Raw genomic sequence first — 27,460 nt, forward strand, 5'->3', positions numbered from 1 at the left:
CTTGTTTGATGCAGTGTCTTGAAATTCGAAAAGCTGTTCGTGGTTCGTTCGAAGTCCATTGCTACCGGTTGACAGCTGAATCCATTCAAACCAGAACGTGGCAGACGATCAACTGAACAAACACTGCGTACCTGTACTCGCTAGCACACTGTACATCAGTAGCGAATTACGCAAAACCAAAGAAACGATTCTGATTTCATGTTACAACATTTATTTATACCACAAAAATAAAGTCACTTTAATTAACTATATCTAAGACACAAACTATGGAGCGCTGCAGCGTGTGGAGTTTTAGGATTCCAGCATCTTTTAATTTGGTCCGTGCAGCTCGCAATGATCGATATTACTCATCATCTGTTCTGCATCCAGCATGAGTAGGTGCTTGCTATTGTCGAAACAACCAGCCAATCGGTAATAGCTGGCGTTAGTTTCCTTCGTTAGCAGACGGTACAGATAGTCTCGCTTTTCCGTAGTGTATGTAAACAGGGTTTGATATTCGGTTCCCAGCTGGTAAAAGAAACGTCATATGAAAGATAACAATAATTAATACTCTAATCGAAACCACATTTTAAATGACTACCGTTAATACGTACAAAAGTGACACAGTTCTCAAGATTGTTGAAGTGCGTGCAACGCTCCACATTCTCGAGAAAGTCGTCGATGTCGTGCAGCAGCAGCAGTACGATGTTGTATGTCGCGGTGAGAAGTTTATCGAGCCGGATTAACTGCAACCGATAGCAATCGGCTGAATCGTAGGTATGCAGCACGAAAAAGTTAAACACTTTCTGGCCATACTTGCTGAAACAGAACTGTGCGTTTGGACCGTTTTCAATCAGCACTTGAAGGAGATTCTGAACGACGGCACACATGCTCGTACCGTAGAATGTGGCCAAATCGTCATCGAGTGCCTGCACACGCTGCAGGTAGGTGGCGAACTTGCCATCAATGGTACTACCGACCGTAACGTCATCATTGTAAATCGAATCTATTTTCGTTAGCAAACCACCGACCATTGCGCCGAAGTTGTCGTCCGATTGAACGTCACTCTGGAGTGTGGATTCGTACGTTTCGATAAGCGTGTTACGCGCGGTGGTCAGTTGTGTCGTGTTAGTTTTTACCGTAACGACGAAATCGTTCACATCACTGCTGAAATTGTTTCCCAGCTCGTTGACGTCGTTTGCGCGCAGATGCGCTTCATCGGCAATGCTCGACAGGTACTCGTCCGCTGTCTGTATAGAACCGAGCGTCGTACGGACGATGTACACCAGAATCGGTACGTCAGATTTTAGCAACCGAACCGCATTCGTAATATCAGTCACTATGCGTGTGGTAAGATACCGTCTGACTAACGTCGCCGACACGGTTGGTGAGGAACCGGCAGCGTTACGTGCGTTTGTTACGGCCGTGCGGAGACTGGCCACGGCTTGGGAAAGTGTAGTGAGCGTTTGTGACATTGTGTGAAAACTGTCCCCAAACTTAGCCGTCACGTAGTTCCCGATCGTCCCGGTGAGGGTGTTGAGCTCGGCCGTCAAACCGGACGTGATGATCGTTTGCAAACTTTGGATTGCGCTGCTGATGCTGTCAAAATACGTTGCAATTGGACCACTGTTGTTGAGCGCCATGTTGGAAATGGCCTGCGTCAGTGTGGCACCGGCTGTGGATAGTCTGGTAGCGATCGTAGTCATGGCTGCTTTTACGGTAGCTAGCCGGTTGTAGCCTGCATTTAGCTGAAACGTCGTTCCACCGGCATTCACAAACAGTGCCTTCGTCTCCAGGGCGAGGGTCGAAACGGTGGCACTCCCACTAACCACAGCATTGATGGCAAATTCTGGCACCGGTTCTGCATGTCCAATCTGCAACGGAGTCATATTACGATATTATTACGTTCAGCACAGCACACTGTAATCGTATATTCATCATACTAACGGTCAGAAACAACCAGCAGCAAAGAACTGCTCTTAAAATGTTGGACCTATGGTGGCGAAACATCTTCTGTGTGTCGTAGAGCAGCACTAACTAAATGGATGCAATCTTTGAAATTTTTTCAATTCCTAACCCAAAACCCACGCTAAATCAGTCTGCACGCACACACGCTATTCTGGGAATCGGGATGTCTGGATCGATCGAGCTCTTAATAGACCAACGGGCGTTAATCATGCGAACTGTACCAACTGTGCAAACGTCGCCAACACACAAAAAAACAGCATTGAAAATTGCAATGTTTGGAAATTAATTCCATCTGTTTGTGCGGAGTAGTCTTTAGGTGTCAGACAGAAACGCACAATTTTATTGCAGACTTACGCGTAAGTGCTCAATCAATGGTCCCGTGCGTCATATCTGAAGTGACTCCACCAAATTTCTAACTTAATTTTATTTCTATTCCTAGCACGGTAGATGCAGCGCCAAATGTCGTTAGGTAGCAAGGTCTTTATCTTCCAATTCGAGTAGAATAAATAATGATGCTAATTACCTTGATTATTCTGATCATTTCTTTTGATGTTAGTCTTCCTACATCTCTTAACGATAGAGCCATCCACACGGCATAGCTCCATTATTTCTAACCGTGTCTTGACGATGACGATTTATGTTCCTTTTTGGAAAGCGAAGCAATCATCTACCTAAATGGTAAAACTGAACTGGCTATTAGGCGTTCTAGTATGCAACCGTAAAATAAAAATCAGTCCAAAATCCACGCCATAAGAGCGAAATATCCAAAAAAAAACAGCCTCACCGTTTGGTTGCAATATTTTATCCAAACAAATGACGCACTGGAAGAATTCTAACTGACAGCCACCAGGGTGGCGGCATCTCTTCTGGATGACATCAGAACCTCAGTCACATTCTCTGGTTCTCGAAAGTTGAAATCGGTTGTGGAGCTTTTTTTTCTTTTTGTTCAAAACGCAGCGGGATCCACTGAAATCTCCTGTTCATGTGTGTATATATACCGAAGTTCGAACTCGTTTCATCTCGCCCCGGGTTAACATTTGAACATTTTGGGACCGTGTTTTTTTTTTGTAGGTGGGGAACACATTGTATTACGCCGGTTTCCTGTGTCGTTTCCTGTTTCGCACGTTTTAAATTATGGATCTTATTTTTCTCTCTCCACATCAGGGATAGTCGACTGAACCTCGCGGGTTCTTTGTATAATCAAAACGCATCAATAATCGAAATGGGTCACCCAGCCGGTAATGGACCGTGTTCTAGCGGTAGATTTATTTTCCGAGTTCGGTTGTTAGTTGTCGTGATGTCTTACTCCGTTGTCCGCTTCCGCCATTTCCCTTTCCCGGGGAGGGGGATACTTCTTGTGGAGAGTGTGCCGGCAGCCAGATCATTGCTCTCCAAATGCTCGGGAAGCAGAACCGTGGAGAAAGTCGGCCAAAATGCCCAGCGCACGTCAGATCGCCGAGCGCGTTGACATGCGTCCGGGGAAGTGTGTTGTAAAAGTACCGTTTGATGCGATCACAAGACATGAAGGCGAGAATGAGAAAATAGAGAGAAAGGTAGAAATAAAAACAAGATGCTACCCAACAGGGAGAATGTTTTCTGGCGAGCTTGTAAGAAGTTTTGTCCACCGTTGCTCAATCAGTGTGGTGAGATTTTCGGTGCGTAACAGACACAAAAGTTTCGTAGGGAACGGATAAGAAAATGACACGCTGGATATATGCGTTGCTGATCGTGGAAAGTGTTTTTCTCGCCGGATGCTTTGGTGCGGGTGATTTTGGATTAGCGTACAGTGTGCCCGGGTTTGATGCGAATTTTCGCAGCAGCATTGGGTCGGGCATTGTGTCGATCGTGAAGGCAAACGCCAGTTTGCTTAAATACGATGCTAGCCTCGATCGCAGTGGTGTGACGACGGTGCTGTTCGAGGTAGCAAATAACCTTACCTCACCGCTCAACAAACTGTTGGGCCACGTGGCAGCTACGTTTGGTGCGAACGGTACCGATGCTTTGCAGGCGCTAATGGATGAAGTGCAAGCCACAGTATTACCGACGATTTCCGCACTCGAGCAGGCGGCGAACACAATCCGTCCCCTGCAGGGGCTGATACGATCGAACCTGTTCGATACACTCACCAACAATGTGAGCACGGTTACGACCGAGATTGGTACACTCGGTCGCAATTGGCCACCGTTTGCGGAGGCGCTTAAAACGGTCAGCTCATCCAACTCTACCTACAGCAGTGCAAACGTTTCCACGCTCATCACTACCAGCATGGTACAATCGTTAACGTCCCCAATATTGCTGATCAACTCGGCGCTCGCTGATATTGCTAGTGTGTACGGTACCGTAGCGAAGGATCGCACCGCTGCCATCGGGTACGAAACGGCCACCAACACCAGCATGCAAAACGCGCTACAGGATCTGTCCGGCAGTGTGACGCTTGTGAATCGTACGTTGATCGACACAGCCCGTCAGATGGAACAGCAGACGAACGTAAGCGTACGTCTCGTGCGTGAGGGATACAATGCACTGTTTGTGCGTCTTACTGATGTAAATGAAACGACAAAATTGAAAACTTTCCTCGAAAAGATGGAAACCCAAGGATTAGAACACAACAAACGTACCGGAGAATTGTTGCGTGATCTTGCCACCAATTACAAGGAAATAATTCAAACCGCTGGTGCTGCGATCGGAAACCGTATGTTTGCTGCCACAGCGGCCCTTATCGATGAGGCAACTGTAAGCGACAATAGTTATGCTGACCGGTGCTTGCAGCGCTACATCGGTGATTTCCGCCAGGGATTGTTCGCACCAACACGCTTAACCAGCTGCTATCAGGTGGATTCGCGCACGGTCGTATATGTCTCGTCCGCCAATACAGCCTTCCTCGAGCAGCTACGCAATACTGCTGTCTATGGCAATCAGGCACAATCGGTGTGTGCCCAAGGTTCAACCAATTGCACGACCGAGGTATGCACAAAAGGATTATCAAAAACAAAATGGAACAAATATTAATATGTTTTTTTTCCCGCCCATCTCTACAGTACCTCGAACAGTTGGATGGCTTTAGCAAGCAGAATCAAGCTCGGTTCAATGCGTTCGTTACGTTCCTGGGGGAAGAAATGGTTGCCTTAGGCGAACGGTATGACGCTTGCACAAAAGCGATCCGGGCGGACATTGAGTATCTGGTGGAGCTGACGAAGCAAAAGTTTAGAAACTGTTTCCTCACCGGAAGATAGTGGAATGCATGGAAGTGAATAAAAGATAATTATATATAGCGCTTCGTTTGTCTTTTGTGTTGTTTTATCGAATGGGAAATTTTCTTGTCACCTGTAGGAAAAAATTACTTATGGGAAACAATTATACTTTCTCAGGGCAAAAGCTTAGATAAGATCAGGCTATGTTTTAAATGGAAGAAATTTAGCTATGAATGGAGAGATGCAAACAAACATCAAGCGATACTTCTCGTCGTAAAAGGGCCTGAGATTGAAATTTGAATTATATTACTGATTAGGGGTTTAAAATTAGTTAATCTTATCTGGTTCTTAAAACAATGAGGAAGATGATTCCAAAAAGCATGTGAATTTATTTTTTTTGGAAAGAAATTCGTTATGTATTGTGTATTGTGATCAACTAATTGTATAGTCAAAATTACTTCTCTTACCAAAAAAAAGTTCTCAATAGAAACGTGACGCACCAGCAGGTCATATAACAGACTGATCATCTTCTATGATGTGATAGCCTTAAAGACACCTTCGGAATGCGATCGTTCACATTGCTCGGAAAACCCGTCACTGATGACGGTTTTACGGCGACATTGAACTTGCGAGCCAAGTGCCGTGTTCCTTATGGGTGTTGTACGCCGCACGAACGAAAGACTGCAAGCGACGAACCCGGTTTACGGTGGCCGTATATGAACGGTTCCGTGCACGTCCCTTTTATGGGCGCCGTTGGCACAACCGAAGTTCGTTGCCATCCGCGTTCGTTTGTCTGTAGATCGTCGATAAAACCTGGCCTGGCCGGTAAAAGATCGCATTCTGTCCGGCAGACGCTGCATCTTTCTGCTTTGTCCCATTTTAGTTACTGTTCGTACTGATTTACACTCCATTGTCGGGGGGGAAGGAGCCCGTGCTTATTTATTGCACACCATTTCTCACATTTGTTTTCCTCCGATCGTACAAACCATACCGTATAAATTCACCACCATCATTCTGGGCTTGTCTCTTTACCATTTACAGAACCGACGTCCATCTGCGGGAAGGCAAGCACAAGTATTCGATCGATCCAGCGCGTAAAACGCATCCCGTGTAAAATTGGAACACGGCCCGTTCCCGAACGAACCGGTCAGGGGAAATAAAACGCTTAACCCCTATCCAGCAGCAAAGGATGGAAGTGGCCGCCATGGCAACGGGAACCGGTACGACGGCGGCAACGCGAGCACCATTCCAGCGCGAGGTGCGCGAGTGGCAACATGTCGATCCAAATACGGGCGCCCTGCTGACGGGACGGCTCGAAGCGGGCCGGTGGGTAAATGGACCACTGAACAGCTACGGCAAGGTAAGGTTTTCCATCCTTTCGGTAGCATCTTCACGCGTTTCAACCTAACGGGGGATTATGTTTTTTTTGTTTTTGCTCCCGTAAGGGTACGGTGCAGTAATGAGAGAAAATCCAACGAATCTCACAACATGCTTTTAACATTCCGGTACGACACCCTTTTCTGTCCGGGATGGTTAGCTTTGTCACCCTGACCAGTCAGTGTTTGATGGATTGTTCCAGTTTTGGTTGGTGGTGGTGTTTCGACTGGGAATGAGCTCACAAGCGAAGAACCAAAAGGGGACTCACAAGTGGAGTTTGTGTGACAAAAAATTTAAACAGCATTCAGAAAGTTTCTGTGATATCAACATTTATTCTCTTTTATATCGAGCTGTTGGATCCTGGTGCGTGGCACCAACAATTTATATGATTTTATGGCATTTTTCCTTTTTGTACATCACTTGAAATCATATGTACTATGCCTCATAGAGAAGTAGTTTCTACTTTGTGATCACCAATTCACACTTAACTGACTTAACCCATTCGAGTTTAATAACTCATCCTAAAAGGTTTTCTAAAAAGCAAAATATGCTGGTGCATTGATTGGAACCATTTATCAGCACCAAACTACCAGCTCAACTGCTTCACATTGTTGACAGTAAGAAAGTGTACTCAAAAAAAAAAACGATTTGCAAAATAATGGTAAAAACCAACAGCGACTGACCGGAAGGGGGAAGCAAGGAAGGCAAAAGTCATTCCACGCAAATTATGGTGCTAACGTTGCTTTCAACGCCACGGTGCGCTGGAACAATTGGCCACCATGATGTTTTATTAGCATTCTGTTTTTATAACCGTCCCCGGCGAAAGAGAAAGTCCTTCCTTCCTCTGTCCCCCATTTGGTGCGAGGAACAAAATAGCCAAACGACGGCTCCCCTAGCTCGTTGGACGAAAAGTGCAATCCTCTCCTCGGGGCGGGTTGTACAGCTCGGGTTGTAAAATGTTGTTAAGCCGCTAACATGATGTTCTTCGTTCGCTTTTTTTTTGCAAACGAATTAACCGAGCCAGAGCACAGGGTTACAGATATGGTTGGCTTAACGTTTCCTTACACCTTTGCCCAGCTCGAAAATCCAACACCCCCCCCCCCCCCCCCCCGCCCCCTCGGGAAGGATTTGTAATGAACTTGCCCTTTTTAACATCAGAACAATGGGCTTGTAGTTGGGAGTGTGTTTTCCATGCATTAACCTCAGTTGCTCCCTTCCAGAGAGTGCGGGGAATTATCGTCTTCCTTTTTTGGGGGCTGATCTTGATACAGATATTACGGTCCCTGCGTCGGCACCCCGCCCGGGGCTGCTCGTTTGCATTGTTTTGTCCCTCCCCAAAAAAAACGGTCTATCGGCTAAGACATCGATCGAAACGAATGGCTCATTTGACTACAATTGCAACGGCGCAGTCAGCGTGTCGTGTCATGGACAGAAGCGTCGTTATCGATTGTTCGAATGCGTGGTGGAAGATAGCAATAGATTTTACGAGACCACAGATGAAGTTGACTCAAGAACGAACCATAATGCTGATCACGGTTTACAATAGACTCGGCAACCACTACCAAATCGGAACCGCACACACAGAGACGACGGTATCGGTATCGGAAAGCCAAACCAACGCTTGTCGGTGAGCAATGGAAACGCTACAAGACATCTGGGAATTTATGATGGTACTACTTAGCCCCGGTGCACAAGATCGCGGGACCAATGGACGTACGGCAAATGAACCATTAAGGTCGTCTGGCGAGGATAGTGCGCGAAACTTGTGTCGCACACTGGAGGACCAACGTGGGGTAAAGGAAAGAAAAAGGGTACAATTATACATTGTAAGAAGCCATGTGTGTTTCCTGTCTCCGGACTGGAAGAGATGATTACGATGAGGCAAAACCAAGCAATGAACGCTACCTTGAAGGTGTTTGAGTCGTACCTACTCTTCCCCACAGTGTACAGCGCTTCCCATTTGTGGTTGGGGCATATATATATTTTTTTGTGTTTTGTGTACAGTAATTTCTTTGTCCGCTGAAAGAGGAAGTATCACTTGATTTCTTTGAAACCGTTTAGATGCTTATATATTGCATCTCATTTAATCCACTTGGGCGCGAAAGAGGTTGTACCAAATCTCATCCGGTTTGCCCTTGAACAATTTTTCACCAACAGAAACCAAAAAGGCTTTAGAACTTTCAAGCGTGTCTTTTTTTATGTTTTTATGACTTTCCTTTGTTTTGCAATTATTGAAGGACAGGCTTTAAAATTGGTAAACTTTGAGAGTTGAATAAAATATTGACTTTTCAAAAAAAAAAAAAAAAATTAAACAACGGACCACGTTTCTCAAGTTTTTTTTTGAAATACCTAAAATGACATCTCGGAATGCATGTGTGAACAAAATGCATAACAAATACGTTGTTAACTCTACAAATATTAGCTCCACAACTAAGTAACGTCAGTCCGTTAGTTTCGATGACGATAGCAACAATTGGTGCTTGAAGTTAAACACATTATTTTTTTAATTTTACTTACCATAAATATAGCAAATCTTTAAAAACCAATTTCTCTACTTATAATGCACACCTACCACAAAAATAAAATATACTCCAAGGATAGCTAGAGGAGTGATTTTGACGAGTGACTTAAAGTGGTTTAAACATTTTCATGAAACGATCGTGTTTTTTCTGTTGTTGTTTGCAAACAATAAACTATACCTATTAAGCTACTGTAGGGAGTAACTGATTCACATAATCAATTGTTTCCACCACAAAGGAAAAAGATTTCCAACACAAACACACGCTCCCCGGAAGTATGTTCACCTTGTTGCAGATACCCTTCATAACGAGCGGTTATGTTCAGCAGTGCGCGTCGTAACTTCATTACATACTTCCAGACCAGACACACCAGAGCAAGGAAGCGTCTGCAAGCACAAAGCTTCATCGGGCACTCCGCACCGTACAGTGGTTGTGGTTAATATCCCACGAGGAAGTAATCATCGCTGTTTCGTTGACGTCTGGAGCTGCAACCTATCAGCAAAGCCACAACGTAACGCCTAGTGCGAGTAGTTCGCGAAATTACCCGCCACATGTCTGCAAATGGGCACCGTGCGACGCACGCAACACGTACAATCCACCGGATCGAAGGTTTGATTTGTGGGGAGCACCGCGGTGTGGTTGGCAATTTTGCTTTCGTCGGAGAGAAGTTTTTTTCCAGTGCTCTTATCACGAACAGTGTGCGACATTGTCGTGTGCAAACGGCCAATAAGAACCTTGCCATATATCTCTGCAAGATCGACAGCGATTAATGGAAGGCTGCACAGTCGAAGGACAGCGTGGAAGGAATCTATTTAAAGCATCACCTGCCCACTTGCACGTAATGAATGTATAATTGACTGCCGGAGGTGTGTACACTGGCCGGGTACAGTGTATGCCAAACACTTGCCCCACCATTCCCCTAACAAGATGACCGTTTGTTTACGTTCCGAACGTGCCCAGCTAGTAGCGGTTGGGGCTAATAGCACACGAAAAGTAACGCACACGAGGTGTAATTAATTAAAACTACCTCCGTACGGTGCGTGTGGCTACTACCAATTACGGTAAACCGCTGGAATTCATCGATAAAAACCGATCGGCAGGCGATAGATTAGCTTTAATTTCTTCGACACTATCACCGGGATCGATTTGCTGAAGGGTGACAATGTTTTGTTGCTTCGCTTCTCGCTTCATTCACAGCCGAAGGTGTCTTTTATGCACACATGTACTAATTTTCATTAAACTAACGCGGGAAAGTGCGCTAGATGTGTACGGCTCGGTTCGAGGCACAACCAATTTACGGTCGTGTCGCCAAGACGCAGGTGACAAACCCCTTTACGGCTGTGTCCGTTCGGTTTATGTGCTCTAATTTTCATCGGGTGCCAATTACATTGCACCGTAATCGTGTGAGACACGGCAATTCCCTCGGTACCGTGCCGTGTCTTAAGCGTGACCCGAAAAATTAAGTCCATTTTGCCTAGCGGCAGTTGCGCCAAACGGTTACCAAATTTGCACCAGACGGTTTGCGGATGGAGCGGAATTCCGTCAATTAGCTGTCAATTTGTTGTCGTCGCAAATTGCAAAACGAAACCTGTACGTCCGTTTGCTCGCTGGTGCGCGGCAGCTGTGCGTTTCTTCTAATCCCCATTTGTTTTTTGGTGCGATTGCGATCAATCTCGATCGAAAGCGTGTTGTGTACAGTGCTGCCATCTAGTTGTGAAGTGTGGTGAATGATGTTTCAACCATGAAGGCAATGCGCTCTGGATTTCTGATGACCTTCGGATGGAGTACAGAAGCAAAAAGACAATCACCAAGGGATGTGATTAAGTAAAAATGTCGTTTCGGTTCTTCTTGCCTTCATGTCTCCTGCACCTTCCTTAGGGATTTTTTTCAATTCTGATATATCCCTCTTTATATACTCTCCCTTTTCTCGCTTTCCAGATGGTGTCACAGAACCTGTCCACACCGGACGGTACGCAGCATACGCAGCGGAAGCAAATGGAGATTTTGCAAGCCCGCACGGCCGCCGGCTCGCTGCAAGTTGTCCGTGCCCAAACCGTACAAACGACCTCATCCCGCTGGTCCTCGTCGATGCTTCATTCGAGCGAACAAACGTCGAACAGTGTTGGCGCCAGCGCCGGCAGTATCATGGTACCCGCATCCCACCAGCACACAACCAACGGGTTCACGAGCCATCATCTGCTGTCCTCCTTCCATCGTCCACTGTCCTCTGATTCTACGAGCAGCAGCAGACTATTGGTAAGGAACGATTCTGGTTTGGCGCCCTTCCTTCAGGGCTGTTTGTCCTCAAACACGACAAATCAAGTGCTCCTTTTCAACATTCATTCATGCGCGATCGCGTGACCACTGAGGGAGTGCACACGGCAATGGGTAAATATTTTCCTTAATCAAGCTACCACAATCTCTGTGGAGCTGTAAGTGTTCTTGCAAAATTCCGATGACACACTGCGTCGGCTACAGGGCACAGGAAGTGTTTGTGTTGCACTTTAGGCCTTGTAAGTAAAACTTTGCATTGGGCGACATAATTTTGTCATACTTGCCGCAAAACGATCGGACCTTTTTGGGAGAAATACTAGGAAACGGGGTGTATTTTCAAACAAACGATTAATCGTTAGCATCGGTCAGGATTGACATTTATCCGGTGCCGTACATCAAACAACCCGCTGATAGGTTTCCATTGTTATTTATTACACGCGGGTTCTGATGCCCACACGGGATCACAAAAATAGTAACCGAAATTAACATGCCTATGACATTGACATTTGCCCCAAGATGGGCAGACTAGTGAAACCGCGAACCATTGAGGGAGGGGTGTGCAGTCGGTACAGTTGGCTGTGCAGAACCTGTTGCGAATGTCAAATATTTGCCGAGTCTCCAAGTACACCCACGTATGCAATGCGCTGGTAAACAATTTCACTGCAATTCCAATTATCTGATCCTTGGACAAGCCTCCCTGTTGTTGAGTAGCACTAGGTAGTAGGAAGCAAGAAAACTGGATCACACACAGCGGCTCATAAACCCAAAGTGTCCTTGGAAATGATCGGATCTGAAGAGTAGTTTTGGGGACGGAGTTCCTCGCCTGTGTACACTGCTGATCTCACTTCTGCTCTACTCCACAGGCTGCAGGATCGAGTAGATCCGATGCATCTCAGACGACACCACCATCCGGAACTGCGTTCGTGAGCTCGTCGAAACCATTTCCTCAATTTTCCAGCCCAACCGGATCGAGCAGTTTCATCAGCAGCGGTGGACCGCTCAGATATGGCCGGGTGTATGCAGTCGGTTCGGACGCGCATGACGAACGTTCTTGCACCTCTTCCTACCACCATCCAGCACACACCGTTGCTGCCGAACAGGAAAGGTAAGCTCTCATCGAGACATGATCATGGTTAAGAATTTCATGACAGTACGAGTGTGTGTGTAGGCCTTAAGATTTCTATTTTCACAAGCGATTCACAGCGGGAGGAAAGCTCTAGTGGATATAATGATCGCGCTTTGTTGGTTTACGATACGAATCGGGTTGTGGAGTGGCTTTGTCAAACTTCACCACCAAACCTGGTCCCTGGAATGTTTGTCCGTCGCCGGTAAAAAAGTGTGAGCTTGTTTTCTTCTTCTGTTGTTTGTCCGATGTCCGTTTTTTTTTGCATGACACAAAACGTATCGAAAAACTTTCGAACACGAATGATCGTGGCAATTTATGAGCGCAGCGAAACAAACGACGTTGTTTTTGGTGGCTTCTAGCGTGATAGTGTATTGTTTTCGTAAATTGTACCCATTTGCATTTGGATCGGAAATATAGCAAGATCCTAAATTTTCGCTCGCTTGTTCGTCGGGATTTCTGGACATCAGGGGAGGCAATAAATACAAAAAAAGAAAAAGGGTGTGAGGGTGAGGAATCTAGTTGTAACAACTTCACTCCATAAATCAGGTACCACACAAAAGTGAACGGCACGCCTGACAGTTTATCGACCGTTCGGTTCTTTTGGGGTGGCGAATTAACCTCCAGCTCCTTTGGCGAGATACCTTCGGGGGGTTCGTCGGTACCCGTTTTGCGTTCCAACTTCCTCCGGCAAAATGGCAAGAATGTAGGCGATAGAGGGATACTGCTTTTACCATTTCAGTAGAAATGCCATCATCGCGTTGTTTCCACGTCCACTGCCAGGAATCTCCAGTTTCGTCAGTTTTTCCTCCCTCCTGCTGTTACTAACCCGTGCGCCGGTCCGTCCGGTCCGTCGAACGGGTTGATACAGTTCGTTATGTCATCGAGTACGCCTACGGAATTTCTTCGCCGCGTTGTGTACGCTGGCCACGATCGCGTGTACAGGGTCCTATAAAACTCCACGCGCTTCTAACACGAGCTTTCATGCACACGGGGAGCTTTCGTGCAATTACAGTACCGGTGTGGAAAGGAAGAAGGAATACAAAAAAAAACTTTTAAAGAAAGGAGAAAAAATCGGCACACACACACAATCGGCCCAAATGTTAATGCAAAGTCGTATGTCTAATAGCAGAACAAGCGAGAATTGAAGAAAAAAGAGGTATTGCACGGATGTCCATCGAACGTCGATTGGTTCATAAAATTAGGCAAAAGAGATGAAGAAAAAAAACACCCACCAACGCACCGGTGTGTTGGAAAGCGTGAGCCATCGAAATCGGGTACTACACTTCATTAAAATACAATAAACGTTTGTGCGGTAAAGTGTTGCAAAGCCGACCGAATTGACTGTCGTTCGTTTCGGGTTTTTTTATTTTGTTTTCCGGAACAAACGTACAAAGTGTCCGATTCTGGCACTGGTAGTGTGGTTATATTGCTACCGTTTTCGGTTAATGATCGGTGTTTTACTATAAAGCGAACTATATGCGTTGTTCACCTTGGTTGACAATGTGTTGCGGGACGGGAATCCCTAAGTTTATGAGGCCTCCTACGACTTGATGGCGGGTTTTTGGTTTTCGTGTTTTGTTAGCACTGAGCTGTAAGTAGTAGACAGGGTGGCGTGCATGAAAAGTGACATCCAGCCGGTGGAAGATCTTGTGAGATTCAGCCAGAAAGGACATGTTTATTACCTCCCTTAAATATTACTTGGCTCAGAAAAACTGGAATTCGGCAATCTTTCACAGCTTTGCTGCTTTTACCAGATGGGTAAAGGTTTTTATAATTATTAAAAAAATACATATCCGAACATATTTGTAAACCAATTGATCGGTGTTTTGTAAACTTCTTCCCCCACCTGGCTGTTGAACCTTCATCCATTCTGTATGATTCACCGGTACCGATGATGATGACGCCTATTCTTCGTGTTCGTCAGCAACCCAGCCAGACGGGTCGCCGAGTTTTGTACGTGGGTTTTCGGTAGGCCGGGCCCGAAACTGCCACCACGGGCAAGACCCCTAAAGCGCCCGGATCCTCTGCGCACGTCATTCTACAAACGTCGATCGTTGGATCAACACGAGCGGTCTCGGTGACGAGATCGAAACATTGGCCATCGGTGTGTTGTTTTAAGTAGTGATATCGTTTTTTTCGTTTTGTTTGCAATACAGTGGACAGTTTCAGCGTTACTCGCCAACACGTTTAACTCATCCGAACAGATCTGGTAATCTGCCTGGATTGATGTGATAACAGTGAGTGTTTGAAGCGCAGAAAAAAAACCCCGTGCATAGTAGGTTCCGACGCATATTACAAGAAGGCGTTAATCGCAAAGGTGGGAATGTTCGTTTGTTTGCTTATTTTTTTGACACCGATACGACGATTAAACGATCGTAAAATTGAATTATCATAAATTGTCCGTGTCTCAGCGGTTTGTGCAGTTGCGACGGTATGTGTTCGTGGATGTGGGCGCACTAGTGTTTTGCGTGTCGTACGGGAGTGGTTTGCAATTGCACATCAAGATGGCAAACAGAACGTTGAATGGTGGTGCTGCAGTGAATGACAGCTTTTGCGCCCATACATCTCCATACGATCGACACCAGCCAGGCATGAACGGATGTCACGGGTTTGGGAAGTGTCGGATTAGGATCGGGTGCCAAGGAAGAAAGACAATTAAAACTCACCTACACCACCCGTGCGGTGTTGTTTCGCAAACGCAATCGCTTGCATTTCGGTGCGCAATGTACAAAATTTAATCACCTCTCTGGTATCGTTTCTTTTCTTCCTCTCTCTCACTCTAACGTGTGTGCCTGGTTTGGTGTTTCCGGTTGCATCGGGACAGCATCAACGGGGGCAACATACCGCTGGCCCGCGGCAAAAGCATCTCGATCGAGGACCTTTCGACCGAGCGTGACGAGAACAACTTCGATGACGACGTCGAACCTACGCAGTGGAAGCGAGTGAGCAAAATACGGCGATCATTACAGTTCCCAAGGAAAACTACCCCGAGGTAAGTGGAATGTGTGTGTCTCTCCTCCCCATCAGGAGAAGGTGAAGCAGACGAGAGGTGGTTGATCATTTCTGGTATTGGCGCGTGTCTTGGGAATTGATCTTATTAAAACTGGGTTTGCAGTTTTTTGGAAATACTTAGTTATATTCCCAAAAGTTTGACTCACCCTGACGGGTGATTTCATCGATGGTTAATTTACTTCTTTTCAGTCTGTTATGACAATCAATCGACAAGGGTTTTTTTTACACGAAGCAATGCCAAATGATTTGATTGCAGTTACGGTCTGCACAGGATCTGCACCGCTTCCGGTTTTTGTTTTTTTAGGGTGGGTTTCTTCGATGTCACTTCTTCACTTCCAATTCCATGGGCGTGCGGTACTAAAAATAAAACACACCGCACGATGACGAGGATTTATCCACTTGAAATTCAAATCAGCCAGAACGGAACCGTACCGAACGTACCGGTCCGACTTCTGGCGGTGGACCTGACGTCCCTGGAACCGGCATGATGTATGATTCAATCGTTGAACGCCGCCCGTAGCCGAAGTGGCTCGCCTCGTGCACGCGCTGGTGATGCAAAACAGTAATGACAACAGCAAAGGTGCTTGCAACATTTGCACATCATTAAATGAGGCAGGTTATAGGCACGGGTCCGCGATCGTGTACACGTTTGTAGATGAAGTCGAAACTGCGTAGGATGGTCCAGTTCTCATCGAACACGGATCAATACAGAGTGTGTGGTGCAGTGTGGTCTTGGGTTTTCCCTTAGCATTTAATATTAAAGAATATGTTTTAATTGGTTGGCAATATGAGGTTAGGTTAATTAACAAAAATGTGTTCTTTTTAACTAATGTTTTGTCTTTTTCTTTATAGAACCAACACACGACCGATTGATCTACCCGAGAACTCAGTGAGTGTGTCCCGCATCTGTCAGGAGCTAGAGAACGGCCGCAGGCTTAATACGGCCATGCGCAACAATCATATCGACTTTGTGGCGTTGGACAACATACTTAAAAGTGTGACTGATCAACCCAGCACAACGTCGACAACGCCGCCCATCAAGCCGACGGAATCAGCTGCAAAGTCACCGCCAAAAGCGTCATTCTTGACGGCGGATACGTTGCGTGAAATTCGTGGTCGTCTGCGACGGCTCAGCAACGAGTCGCTCTATCGTGACGACATGAGTCCGACAGATGATGCTTCCGGGCAGCCTGTGAGCGGTCGTCGTGGCAGTGACGATGGTGGCGTAACCATTACCGAAGTAGAGACACGCCTAGGGCAGTTAGAAACGAGCAGTTCGTCCGATTCGAACTATCGTAGCAATAGCTTACAGTCCACCAAGAAGCCAGCGCCGGATACGACCGTACTTGCGCCAGACGATTGGCATTCGCGTCGGAAATCGTACGGGTTTGAGCGGATGAGTCAACAACCGCTCGGTAGTGGATTTGCCATGGCAAAGATGGATTCTTCTACGGACAGCGGAATAGGCCGCTCGTCCGATTTGAGTTCCAGTTGGTCGAGTGCGGCTACCGAGAGTAGCCAGGGGGGAAACAATCTGTCGAATGGAGCACCAAACTCCTATCATCAGCGGGCAACGATTGTTACTTTGGGCGAAAGATCGCAACTGAAGGAGAAGCAAGCGACGAACCCAGCGATGGTGATCAAAATCACTAGTAAACCATCGGCGAGTGCAATCGATACGTTTGTTCCTTCGACGGAACCGGAAGAGGAACCGAAACGCCACTCGATCGCAGTCGACGAAACAAGTTACGTACGCGACAGTTTGCGCAGCATGTTTGAGCGCAAATCGTCGGTAAACGTGAACGGGTTCAGTCACACCTTTATTGATGATTTGAGTCGCAACAAGAAACGCGTAGAGTTCTGCAAGACAGAGGTACACTTTACGGCGGATTCGGGCCGGGTGAATATCGTCGAAACGGACGAAAAGCCACCGCCAACGAACAATTTCCGTCGCCGCCGGCGATCCTCTGGTGGTGCATCGCCAGGCAGTGCCTCGTACTTGGTGTCGAATCTTGAAGGGGAGTCGGAAATTGTTAACGCTACCGATGAATCGAAGCTGGGTCCTTCGGGCGAGGGTGCTGCTGCATTGGAGCAGGATTTCGCGCCGGTTGTTACAACCACCATCGGTATCGGCCGTCCTGCACCGGAACCGACACCGAGAAAGTACGTCCCATCGTCCATCACTACTGCCAGCACCAGCGGTGTAGTGCAGGTGTCGGATGAAAGTGATGGTCACTCGACGGATGAGATATCACTTCGTAGCATACTGAAAAACAAACCGATCAAACCGAAACCGTACGTGCTGGGGGAGAATCTGGACAGCAATGAAGCTCTGTGGGGCGTGAAGCTAAGACCGGTCGGGACGACCTCATCGGCGGTAGAGCAAGGCGCCCGGTTGAGCGTTGAGCTGGGAAACGAAACGAAGAGTGTCTCACCCATCGCTACCGGGAGTTATTCAACGAAGATCAATTTGACGCAACAGCCACAAGGCGGGAGTACAAGTTCCTGGAGTAGCAGCAATTCCGCAGGTAAGATTCCACGGTTTCCAGTGGCAGTTGGAAAGCTCATCCCTGTAACCGTTGTACAATTCATCTTAACAATTAAAAAGGGGAAAAATAGCTCCCGGGACGGTTTTTGTACAGCTTCCAAAACCCATCGTAGGAATGTGAGCAGTAGTTTTTGGTGTTCAAAATTTCTATCTACACCTTGCGCTACACAAGTTTGTACATGATCGCTTGCCTAAACCACAAAGATGTACGCTCACAAGCTCTACGGTTAATTCGTTAAGCTGAACTGTATTTAATTTGTTTAAGCTCTATATTAGCCCTACCTTCCGTTTTCTTCTTTCTTCCCTCTCATGATGCTACTCTGTGCGCGTCTCATGCTCTCTCACCTTTCTCCACACTTATACACTGTACATTACCATACACACGTACACATCCAACATCGCCCCTCCGTCCCCCTTTTTCTTCCCCAATTCCTAACCACCTTACGATGCACATCCCATACACCAATCATTAATGCACCGCGATCACAACCCCTCCGACCTGGGCATGGGCATGGTAGTGGACAAAGCGATCCTTCACAGTACGGCCAGCAGCACCAGCACTGAGGCTGCTGCATCGAAATCGACCACAAAGATACTGATTGACATGACGGCTGCGAGTGACGAAAAAGCACCAGCAACGACCCCCATTACCGGGGATGAGCTTAAGTCGACCTCACTGATCATGCGTACAATGCGTGCTGCAACGAAGCTAGATGAAGCATTGAAGAGTCTGCAGGCATTGCGGAGGGATTCGCTCGGCGACAACGGCACATCGCCACTGTATCAACGAAGTACCGATGTGTCCAGCCCGAAGGCGCGCAGACATTCGGCATTTTGTCAACTAAACGGAGGTGTTACCGGTAGCAACAGCAGCAGCAGCACGATCAGCAGTCACTCGATCGCAAAGTCAAGCAGCGCAAGCAGCATCTACACGGACTATCCTAAGCTGAAGGCGACGAAGTACGCATCGTCCCTTGATGGAGATTCGTTGGAGCGTGACACCTCTTCGGTGTACGGTGTGTCCCGCTACTCTTCCATCATGCCATCCACGACGGCAGCGAAACGCATCCTAACGAGCGAATCTCGGCTATCCGATTTCGAGGCATACATTAGCAAGAACACGTCAGTGCGTCGTTCGAGCACGGCAGATGATGTTGATCGTCTCAGCAGCAAACCGATTGCCGCCCCAAGATTGAAGAAGCTCGGCTCAACCGTACTTAGTCAGCAGCTGTCGCAGCTGCGAAGATTGTACGATGCCGCCGAACTGTACGACAGCGATAGCGATAGTGCGAAGGCAGACGAGGAGGTGAAGCTGTACCTTGGCAATCTGGCCGATACATCCTCGTCGACATCTTCCTTTGGACAGGCGACCGAACTGTCCGGCAGCTGGAGTCGCATAAAGGCTAAGCGAAACATTCAGAAATTCAGCAGCAGCAGCAGCAGCAGCAATAACTTCACGGCGGCAAAGCGCGTTGAGATTAAGGATGCCTCATTCTCGGTGAACTCTTCTGCAGGTAAGTGAAAGCCCGGGTCCACCCACTATTTGCCACCTCGCACCCGCACACACACACACAGCACTTATCGGCACGTGTTGATGCTTCTAAAGCTGTCTGTACGTTTTGTTGTTGCACTTGAACATCCCTCCCCTATCAGGCATACGATCGTGTCCTGACCATCAGAAGATACTAATCAACCTGCGCAAGATCCAGTGAATAATGGTGGTGGATACAGCTTGTGATTGATCGTGTTTTGTTCTCTTCTATATGTTGCAGAGTTTGATATTGTAAAACCCTCGGCCGTGGTCAACCGTCAGCCGAGCAAGCCTTCCGCTGTGATGTCGATTGAGTTGAAGAGCCCGACGCCTGTCAGAAAACTGCCACCTTCTCACTCCTCTAGTCCAGGTTAGTGAAGGACCCCGTTCCGGAAATACCTTTAAACAAGGCTACAAAATGTGTGTGTGTGTGTGTTTTTTTCTAGATACATCTACAACAAAAATTTCAGCACCACTGAACGACGAATCGATAGTAGATAGCCAGCAGCAATCCCCTAAATTCCGGCGATATATTCCGACCACGGCCACCACGCCCGGTACCGTGCGCAACGAGGAACGAGCCTCGCTCCGGCTGTCATCCGGTGCGCGGCAATTGCGCGAGAATGAACTGTCATTTTTCGGCGTTAACCCGAACAAGCAGCAGTCGTCCGGAACGGCGGCCCCATCCGGCAAACCGCCAACGAATTCGACGACCGCCCCCAGTTCACCCTTTCAACGATCAGCTACGCTAACGTCTTCTTTTATTAGACGCTCCGGTACGTGTAGTGCCGGTGATGGTACCGCTTCCAAAGCGTCCCTCTGGCAGCTAACGAATGATAAACCGGATCTGTTGCGTCACAGCCAACTGGACCCATCTGAGACGAAGGCGCCAGCCGTTGCCGCCCCTCGTCCAACAGTTGTCCGAACGGGTGTTGCATCATCAGTTGCGACGAGCAATAGCGTGAGCGTGACTAGCAGCAGTAGCAGTGTGACGACCTCTACACTCTCTTCGGCCGAAGGTGGCAGTCCACATTACGAAAATTTATCCAATTTTGTAATGAAACCGAAAGCGGCTCAGCGTTCGGTGGGCGCTTCCCCAGCCGGTATTGAACCGATGGTGGAGAGTGAAAGGACGACCGCTGTAACTCCTGCATACGACCGGAAAAAGGATTTGGAAAGGGACGAACGTATTCTGGAGGAACTAACCCGAGCCGCGGATGAAATAATGAATGTGAGTAGTGATATCACTGTATTTGCTCAGTACCACCAACTAATGCTGTTCTATTTGCTGTCGTCCAGGTTGTGAACAATATGTCGAATGGGGAGAGCGTAGAGAGCATCTTGAACGAGCTGAACGACGGTGAAGGACACCGTCGAAGGCTTTCGAACGGTGGATGCACACTCGGCACCATCCGTGAGTGTTCGACTACGAACAAGATTATGAAATCGCGAGGCGTACAAGTGTCCAAGAACATTGACGACAGTCTCAAACGACACCAGCAGCGTCAATCGAGATGTGAGTGCTCGGGAAAGGTCTAAATGAAGCTTAACATTTATGATGCTTTTTTTTTCTTCGTTACAGTGTCATCCGCTTCATCGAATGAAAGTATCGGTCACCGTCCAGAGGGAAATTTCACACGCAGTGTTTCATTGCGGGGTCCATCGAGCGGAACCGTGACTACCGGAGATAGCCTGTCGAGCCGGTCCGGATCAAGCCGACGAAGTCGTGCTCCGATGGCGACCGAAACCCGCCGCCTGGTGCGAATGTGCAGCAAGGAGAAGCTCCAGTCGAATGCTAGCTCGTCGGAAGATCTGCCGAACAGTGGTGCCGTTGAGCCGCCACGTCGACCGCGCAGAACGCGCTACCATTCGAAGGATTCGAAGGATCAGCAGCAAAGCGCGGCAAGCAACGGCCATAGCACTAGAACGGAGCAACGCACCTTGGGATCCTCTTCGCGATCGCATCGCAGCGAGCGATCGGGCGGATCGATCAGAACTACCAGTTCCAGGCTGGGTATGCATGTGCCTAATGATCAGATTGTTTTGCAAACGATCACCGATTTAACCAACACCTTCCGGATTCTTTTGTAGGTCACAGTGCTACCTCGAACGGACACACCCAGGTGGCAGTAGGTGCGGCAAACGTTCACCATCATGCGCTTCATTCCGCGTCGTGTCCGTCGTCCCGCACCGTCAAGCAGCCGGGTACCAACGGACACCATCCACAGCTGGCCTCATCCGCCACCACAACGTACGTATTGCAATCGTTCATGCTGGTACCGCCGCCCCGGCGCAAACGACGCCAGCAGCTACAGCAGCACCCAACGAAGGTGGCCAAGGTTGTGCGACGGCATTCGTCGCGGATATCGCGCCATTCGCGGGAGCAAAAGCTGCACCCGGTGCGCAAACGACAACGCCGCCGGCTTGAGCAATGCATTTGTTCCTAAACCAAACGGCCACGCGGCACTTTTTGGCTGCTTTTATCCTTATACCATCTTGCAAACAGCCTGCCACCAACATCGAATGCTTCCTCATCGTTATTAGTGCCAACCCAGGTGGTGCATTACTTTTCGACCACCGAATTTGCTGCCACTGTGCTGTGAGCTTATGCGTGGTTACATTACCATTATGGTCGTGGCTCGCCGGCCTAGCTTAATTTCATTTGACCGCCTGCCTTATGTTGTGTGCGCGCGTGGGATTGATTGTGTGTGTGGGAGTGTGTGTGCATAACATCGAGGGTCAATACTTCAATGTGCGATAGGTGAATTTGCAAATTTATCATTTTTTTACTTTTTCTTTTTCTTTCTACCTCCCTTTGTTGCACCCCGGTAAGGACATTAATATCCTCTCCAGCAGCTACTGATATTTGAGGAGTTAAACGGTACTAATAATTGCTTTTTGTTTTTGCTAAAAATTTTCAAACATCAAACTACAACAAGCTTACAAAACTGATTAAGTAACTACCAACAACTAACTGCGGCTAATATGTAATAGGAATTCGGAACCAACTTTCCCATCAGTTCTGATTCTCCTGTAACATCGTAATTAGATGATCTAATTATTGCCTTCTAAATACCATCGAATCGATTTGTACGTGCGCTACACTTTGTCCGCTGATGCACTTTGAACAGTTTATACTTGATGTTCTTTATCGTCATCAAGTTTCCCTTGCTCACGGACGTATATGCCGTGCAGTTTAGATTGCGCAAACGGGTTCCACGAGTTTCAACTTTAACACCCACTCGACGTAAGAGTACATCCGTGTGATCAAGATCGCAGATGGTCGATGATAGCTAAACCACAACACTCTTGTACACTACGTTCCATGTATGGACTTATCAGTGGATGCACATTCTGCTCCTGTCTTGTTGTTTTACAGGAGATTCGCATTATACAGACCCTGACCACCGGCGGGTGGGTTCTGAGAAAGTGAATCTGTGCACTGATGCATCACGTAACAACGCAGTGATAGGGTTATCAGACGATACACGGTGATCCGTCTCAATCAAACACACCTTCACTTCGCGCCATCCTGCAAATTGATTTCGCATCAGCTCACATCCTTGTCGATCCGTTCCGGGTGTGTAGATGAGACTCCGGTTCATGCTCTCCTTCTCGAGATCAATTGTGCGGAACGGACGCATCATGTACGCACTCGAACGTGTGCCATGTGTCGGCGCTACACTGGACAACGCTCGGAAAGCACGTGCTGTTGCAGTGATCGAGCAATTCCAAAGGTTTCGCGGTCATCCAACGCACTCACTTGACCGCTCGCTCGCGGGTAATTCCATTACTAGCGGACGTTCGGTTCTAGAAGGACGCTATCATCGTCCAACGCAATCCGCTTATCAGGACGGCGGTGCATTGTCATGCGTCTAATGTTCAAGAGAAGCGCGTACATCGAACTAGGGTCGGGCGACCTACAATTTTGTTTAAATTCTATACGTTCGGCGCCCCGGTTACCCTAGAACCGCTTGGATTGAGCAGGAATGGGAGCGTAGTGTTACAAATGAAACAAAACGTGTTCGGGATTTTATTAATTCAAAACATCGATTTGATTATATTTATGAGTTGTAATGTGTGATAACAGCTCAATAACAGTAACAGGTAGCACAGCGCTGTAACACTCCGCTCCGGAGCGTCCTTGTTCAGTGGAGCAATGGTTAGCTATTGCTTTCTACGTTCCACTACTTCCGCCCTCAATCCAACGTAACGTGTTTAATATGATGATGAAAGCTACAAATTTCATCCTCCCCTTCTTTGGTATAAAATTGTTCGATCGTATTGTAAACGTTCGTCCTCAAATCTTACCTTTTGTCGAGGTTTCATAATACTTTCCATTTACTTCGCGGACGGTTGGAACCAACCGTGCAGACACTTTGGCACGGGACCGGGCGTTACAAATTCGCACCGTCCCAGCTCGGTGAATGTCTTCGCATCCAGCACCAACAATCCGGCACGATTTTCTTCCTCACGGCCCCAAACCATCGCCGCCAGCACAACACCATCGTCCTCCGACAGTGGATCCGGTGCGGGCACAAAGATCGGTTCGCTCGGGTAAACATTCTCCTCGCACCAGGTTAGCTTACCCTTCGTCACCACGTCCACCTTGATCAGTGTGCCCGGATTGCTCGCATCTACGTCGGAGCTGATCGCGTAAAAGTACCGATAAGGGCGCCCGAGATGGCGCTCGTAGTAGATGCGTGGTGTTTCGCAACCCAAATCACACAGCAGCTCCGGTTTGCAGAAGATGGTACGATTCGGCATTACGTACGCCGTCGCTTTCGAATCTTCGATGCGCACAAGATTCTGTAGCACCAAACCGGCATCCTTCGTGTGCAGATTATCACCGGTCGCGAACGAGCTAAGGTTTTGCCACATATCCGCCCATGATGTGCCGGCGTCGGTGGAGGTACCCCGGTGAAGGTTTCCCTTAGTCCGTTCCTTGCCGTACTGGAGCGGTAGCACGAAGCGCAACGGACGCCCGCGGAACATTTTCGCGTAGTCCGGATTGTTCTGCATGTTGCGCATCGTGTCGACGTACATGCAGTTTAGCATGGCCGGATCTTTGTAGCAGCAAATGTCCAGCACGACGTGACCCTCGCGCTCGTACTGATTGATGATGTGCAGGTAGAAGAATGGTTCCGTGTGGAAGGTGTGACGCAGCTCGCCCGTATCACGATCCAGCAGGTAGATGTACGTCTGCTGGCTTTCGAACCACTTGAGGGCGGCCGCCATCGGGCGGTTGCGTATCTGGCTGACCACCATCGTCGGAACGGAGACGCTAAGCGGCTGCTCGACGATCACGAAGAAGTTCTCCGTAATGCCGAACGTGTGCATGTACCCTGGATGGAACTTCCAGCGTGCCGGTACCGAAGCAACGATGCGCGCATTCTCAAACATGCCCGGTCCGTGCGGGAAGCATATGATCGTGTAAGCGGGTCCAGTTTTCGTAACCGAGCAGCCGAGATTGTACACCGTACCGTCGGACATGACGTGCGGATGGGACGTGTGGTTAACGATACCGACATAATCCGACACATTTAGTTTCGCCTCCGTATCCAGCGTTTCGGGATCGATCCGATGAATGATCGGACTTTCGGTGAATGCGAAAAACTCATCCCCGAACGGATAGATCGAGATCATCGCATTGTCCGAATTGTTAACACCGGGTTTATTAAAAACTGCGGCAATTCTGTACGTAGAAGAGGAGGGAAAGATTACCCAAAAAATTGTACTAGACATATTAGTACGCTTGTGTACACTTACTTATGGAAGATCGTTTGACACGGATCGGGTACCGCACTGGTGCCAAACTCCGTTACAACGATACGTCTGGCAGCACTGTTTTTCTTGTACGCGTCCGACTTGAGAAACCGGCACTGGTACGTTATTTTCCCACCGTCGATGTTAAACCTGAAACGAACCACAAACGAACGCTATAAACGATCTCCAACGGTGGCTTTATTTGCGGTTCCCGCTTAACCTGTGTAGTAGTGCCGAACTGTCAAACAGATGATTGAACATCATGTCGCCCACTTTCAAACTGCCTGGGCCATTTCGCAGCAGACTACCATTCAACCAGTCCGGTATCGTGCCCTGTACCTTACCCTCGATCGGTTCAACGATCTCCTGCTCACACGATCGTAACCACACATTCACATCACAGTTCGGGTACATATCTTCCTTCTGCGTATCCTTCGACGGTTTTGCTTCCTGCGGTTCTGCGTCCTCTTCCAGCTCAGCTTCACAATCCGATCCAGCACTCGACACTTCCGATACGCTCGTTTCGGTTCCTGCTTCTTGTTCAAGCTATTAATAAAAGAACGCCCCAAAAAAAAGGGGGAACAGTTATGATTACGCTGCTAAAAAAGAACTTTCCCCCCGAAGAAAAGGACAAACTTTCCTATCCCGACGTAACAGCTTAAACACGCAAACGAAAACACACGCAAAAGTTTAGTTCCGAGTGGCCCACCTGTGAAAAGACGATCTGCTGATTTTTGTCACTTAGTGCGTAGATCACATTGCTGGACGTGGGCATTGGGTTCCAGGTGAAAACGGGTGTCGCACGGCCACTAACTTCAAACTTCGTCGCTTCGGTTGGCAAATGTGGTAGGGACCATTTGCGCGGCGGGTTTACTACACTCGTTGCCTCCTCACCATATCTTCCTTCGTAACCTTCCTCCTGTTCCGATTCGTTACAATCCGGTGGTACGGGTGTGGTCGCAAGACTGCAGCTCCTGGTAGAGCACACGGACGATGGACCGGAATGGGGCGTAAAGCGGCCATTAATCTGTAGAAAGCCAATGTTGAGCAGCTTGGCCGGATCGAACGGGCTCGGGCAGGGCGATTCGGGAAAGTTTGTTTCCTCGCAAAAGTCTTCCACGGTAACATCCATGGTTGGGGTTTTTTTTTTTTATTTCGTTAACAACACGAAAGGGCACTTTTGATTTACCGCTGCGAAAGGACACTACTGCTACGGTACAAATTCTGCCCAGTAACTGATGGTATCGCTTTCTCCGGTGGATGGTTTTTATACTGCCGGAAGTGAAGCGAACGTTGATTTTTGGCGTGCGAGTGTGCGTGGTGTGTGACCGTACCTGGTGGAACAATCCTACCGGGACTACGCTATTACCTGGCACACGGTCCCACGGGGAGGCCATTCGGATGCACAACCCATCGACGTGACGTGCGCCGACATGCGCCGTACGTTTTTCGGCCAAGTCATTTTGTTTGGCTTCCCTAATGAACCTACCCGACCGTTCTTACCTGTTCGTGCTACTGCTGACCACAGCAAACTTGTGTGCAATTAAATTAATCAACTGTACGCGCCATTCATCACACGGATTGCGTCACCCTGCACCGATACAGGTTCAAGGAATTCCCTACGGAAAGACACTTTCCACTCGGCAAACAGATTTTGTGAGACGCGCTGGCGAACGAAAAGCAGCAGCACCGAAACTTACCGAACACTGTACAGCGGGAAACCTTCCACGCACTCCGTTCTGTCCGGTCGTTGGCCACACACGATTTGCCAGTGTTTGCGAGCGCTCTCGATTCACCGTTTGGGATAAACCGTTGCGGGATGTTAATTCGCGCCAATCATTGTTTATTGCCAATCATTGTTTGTACTGTCGAAGGGCACGGTCACAGTACGCAGGCAAGTGCTGCACTTGACCTTGCACGGTAGTTGACTTCAGTGTGTACCGGTTTAGTGCTGTCCCACGTGGGAAAAGGTAAAGTGACGGTGCGGTGGATTTGTGGCTGTAATCTCGGGACACCTTGGATGATTATGATTTTGACATCTCTTTTCACTTCTCGAGTTGCGTGCGTGATCCGGGTGGCCGATATTGTGGTGGCCATGTCTCCAGTGGTGGGAAAATAAGGCGAAACGCTAGTGTTTGAATAGTAGTAATGATCGTTATGGCAAAATGG

The 27,460-nt window shown here is 48.0% G+C and overlaps 4 protein-coding genes across 8 annotated transcripts in view; 2 read left to right on the top strand and 2 right to left on the bottom strand.

Annotated features, from left to right (window-relative positions):
* The window catches only part of LOC125762142 (serine-rich adhesin for platelets), a 54,238-nt gene extending 31,335 nt beyond the window's left edge, over positions 1 to 22,903 (top strand). For 2 of the 5 annotated variants that reach the window (XM_049423952.1, XM_049423951.1), the window contains exons 2-12: positions 6,180 to 6,498; positions 10,973 to 11,290; positions 12,172 to 12,413; positions 15,259 to 15,426; positions 16,299 to 17,974; positions 18,513 to 19,508; positions 19,767 to 19,895; positions 19,972 to 20,756; positions 20,825 to 21,041; positions 21,108 to 21,539; positions 21,617 to 22,903. In XM_049423952.1, coding sequence (XP_049279909.1) covers positions 6,328 to 6,498; positions 10,973 to 11,290; positions 12,172 to 12,413; positions 15,259 to 15,426; positions 16,299 to 17,974; positions 18,513 to 19,508; positions 19,767 to 19,895; positions 19,972 to 20,756; positions 20,825 to 21,041; positions 21,108 to 21,539; positions 21,617 to 21,972 — 5,490 coding nt within the window. In that variant the 5' untranslated portion in view covers positions 6,180 to 6,327 and the 3' untranslated portion in view covers positions 21,973 to 22,903. Of the gene's footprint in view, positions 1 to 5,998; positions 6,499 to 10,972; positions 11,291 to 12,171; positions 12,414 to 15,258; positions 15,427 to 15,479; positions 16,239 to 16,298; positions 17,975 to 18,512; positions 19,509 to 19,766; positions 19,896 to 19,971; positions 20,757 to 20,824; positions 21,042 to 21,107; positions 21,540 to 21,616 lie in introns of those variants that run through there. The other 3 variants (XM_049423953.1, XM_049423956.1, XM_049423954.1) reach the window with 3 other exon arrangements.
* LOC125762176 (uncharacterized) lies at positions 310 to 2,356 on the bottom strand. Its single transcript, XM_049424015.1, has 3 exons — positions 1,927 to 2,356; positions 594 to 1,853; positions 310 to 507 (listed from the first exon to the last, which is right to left on the bottom strand). Exons 1-3 carry the CDS (start codon positions 1,987 to 1,989, stop codon positions 310 to 312), a joined length of 1,521 nt encoding a protein of 506 aa, XP_049279972.1. The 5' UTR covers positions 1,990 to 2,356.
* On the top strand, positions 3,356 to 5,630 carry LOC125762178 (uncharacterized). Its single transcript, XM_049424017.1, has 2 exons — positions 3,356 to 4,911; positions 4,986 to 5,630. The coding sequence occupies exons 1-2, from the start codon at positions 3,646 to 3,648 to the stop codon at positions 5,178 to 5,180; spliced, it is 1,461 nt and encodes a 486-aa protein (XP_049279974.1). The 5' UTR covers positions 3,356 to 3,645; the 3' UTR covers positions 5,181 to 5,630.
* A 651-nt stretch (positions 22,904 to 23,554) lies between the features above and the next one.
* On the bottom strand, positions 23,555 to 26,787 carry LOC125762154 (carotenoid isomerooxygenase). Its single transcript, XM_049423978.1, has 4 exons — positions 26,001 to 26,787; positions 25,512 to 25,837; positions 25,295 to 25,441; positions 23,555 to 25,220 (listed from the first exon to the last, which is right to left on the bottom strand). Exons 1-4 carry the CDS (start codon positions 26,421 to 26,423, stop codon positions 23,867 to 23,869), a joined length of 2,250 nt encoding a protein of 749 aa, XP_049279935.1. The 5' UTR covers positions 26,424 to 26,787; the 3' UTR covers positions 23,555 to 23,866.
* Between the last annotated feature and the right edge of the window lie 673 nt (positions 26,788 to 27,460).

The sequence above is a fragment of the Anopheles funestus genome, chromosome 2RL, assembly GCF_943734845.2.
Source record: "Anopheles funestus chromosome 2RL, idAnoFuneDA-416_04, whole genome shotgun sequence".
Classification (NCBI taxonomy): Eukaryota; Metazoa; Arthropoda; class Insecta; order Diptera; family Culicidae; genus Anopheles; species Anopheles funestus.

Excerpts from the sequence above, each read along its gene's own strand:
- LOC125762176 (XM_049424015.1), bottom strand. The coding sequence starts at position 1,989 with ATGTTTCGCCACCATAGGTCCAACATTTTAAGAGCAGTTCTTTGCTGC. Across the intron at positions 1,854-1,926 it reads GCTGCTGGTTGTTTCTGACC|ATTGGACATGCAGAACCGGT; the intron begins GTTAGTATGATG and ends ACTCCGTTGCAG. Across the intron at positions 508-593 it reads TTGAGAACTGTGTCACTTTT|CTGGGAACCGAATATCAAAC; the intron begins GTACGTATTAAC and ends TTCTTTTACCAG.
- LOC125762178 (XM_049424017.1), top strand. The coding sequence starts at position 3,646 with ATGACACGCTGGATATATGCGTTGCTGATCGTGGAAAGTGTTTTTCTC. Across the intron at positions 4,912-4,985 it reads CAACCAATTGCACGACCGAG|TACCTCGAACAGTTGGATGG; the intron begins GTATGCACAAAA and ends CCATCTCTACAG.
- LOC125762154 (XM_049423978.1), bottom strand. The coding sequence starts at position 26,423 with ATGGATGTTACCGTGGAAGACTTTTGCGAGGAAACAAACTTTCCCGAA. Across the intron at positions 25,442-25,511 it reads AGTTCGGCACTACTACACAG|GTTTAACATCGACGGTGGGA; the intron begins GTTAAGCGGGAA and ends GGTTCGTTTCAG. Across the intron at positions 25,221-25,294 it reads TGTCAAACGATCTTCCATAA|AATTGCCGCAGTTTTTAATA; the intron begins GTAAGTGTACAC and ends TTCTACGTACAG.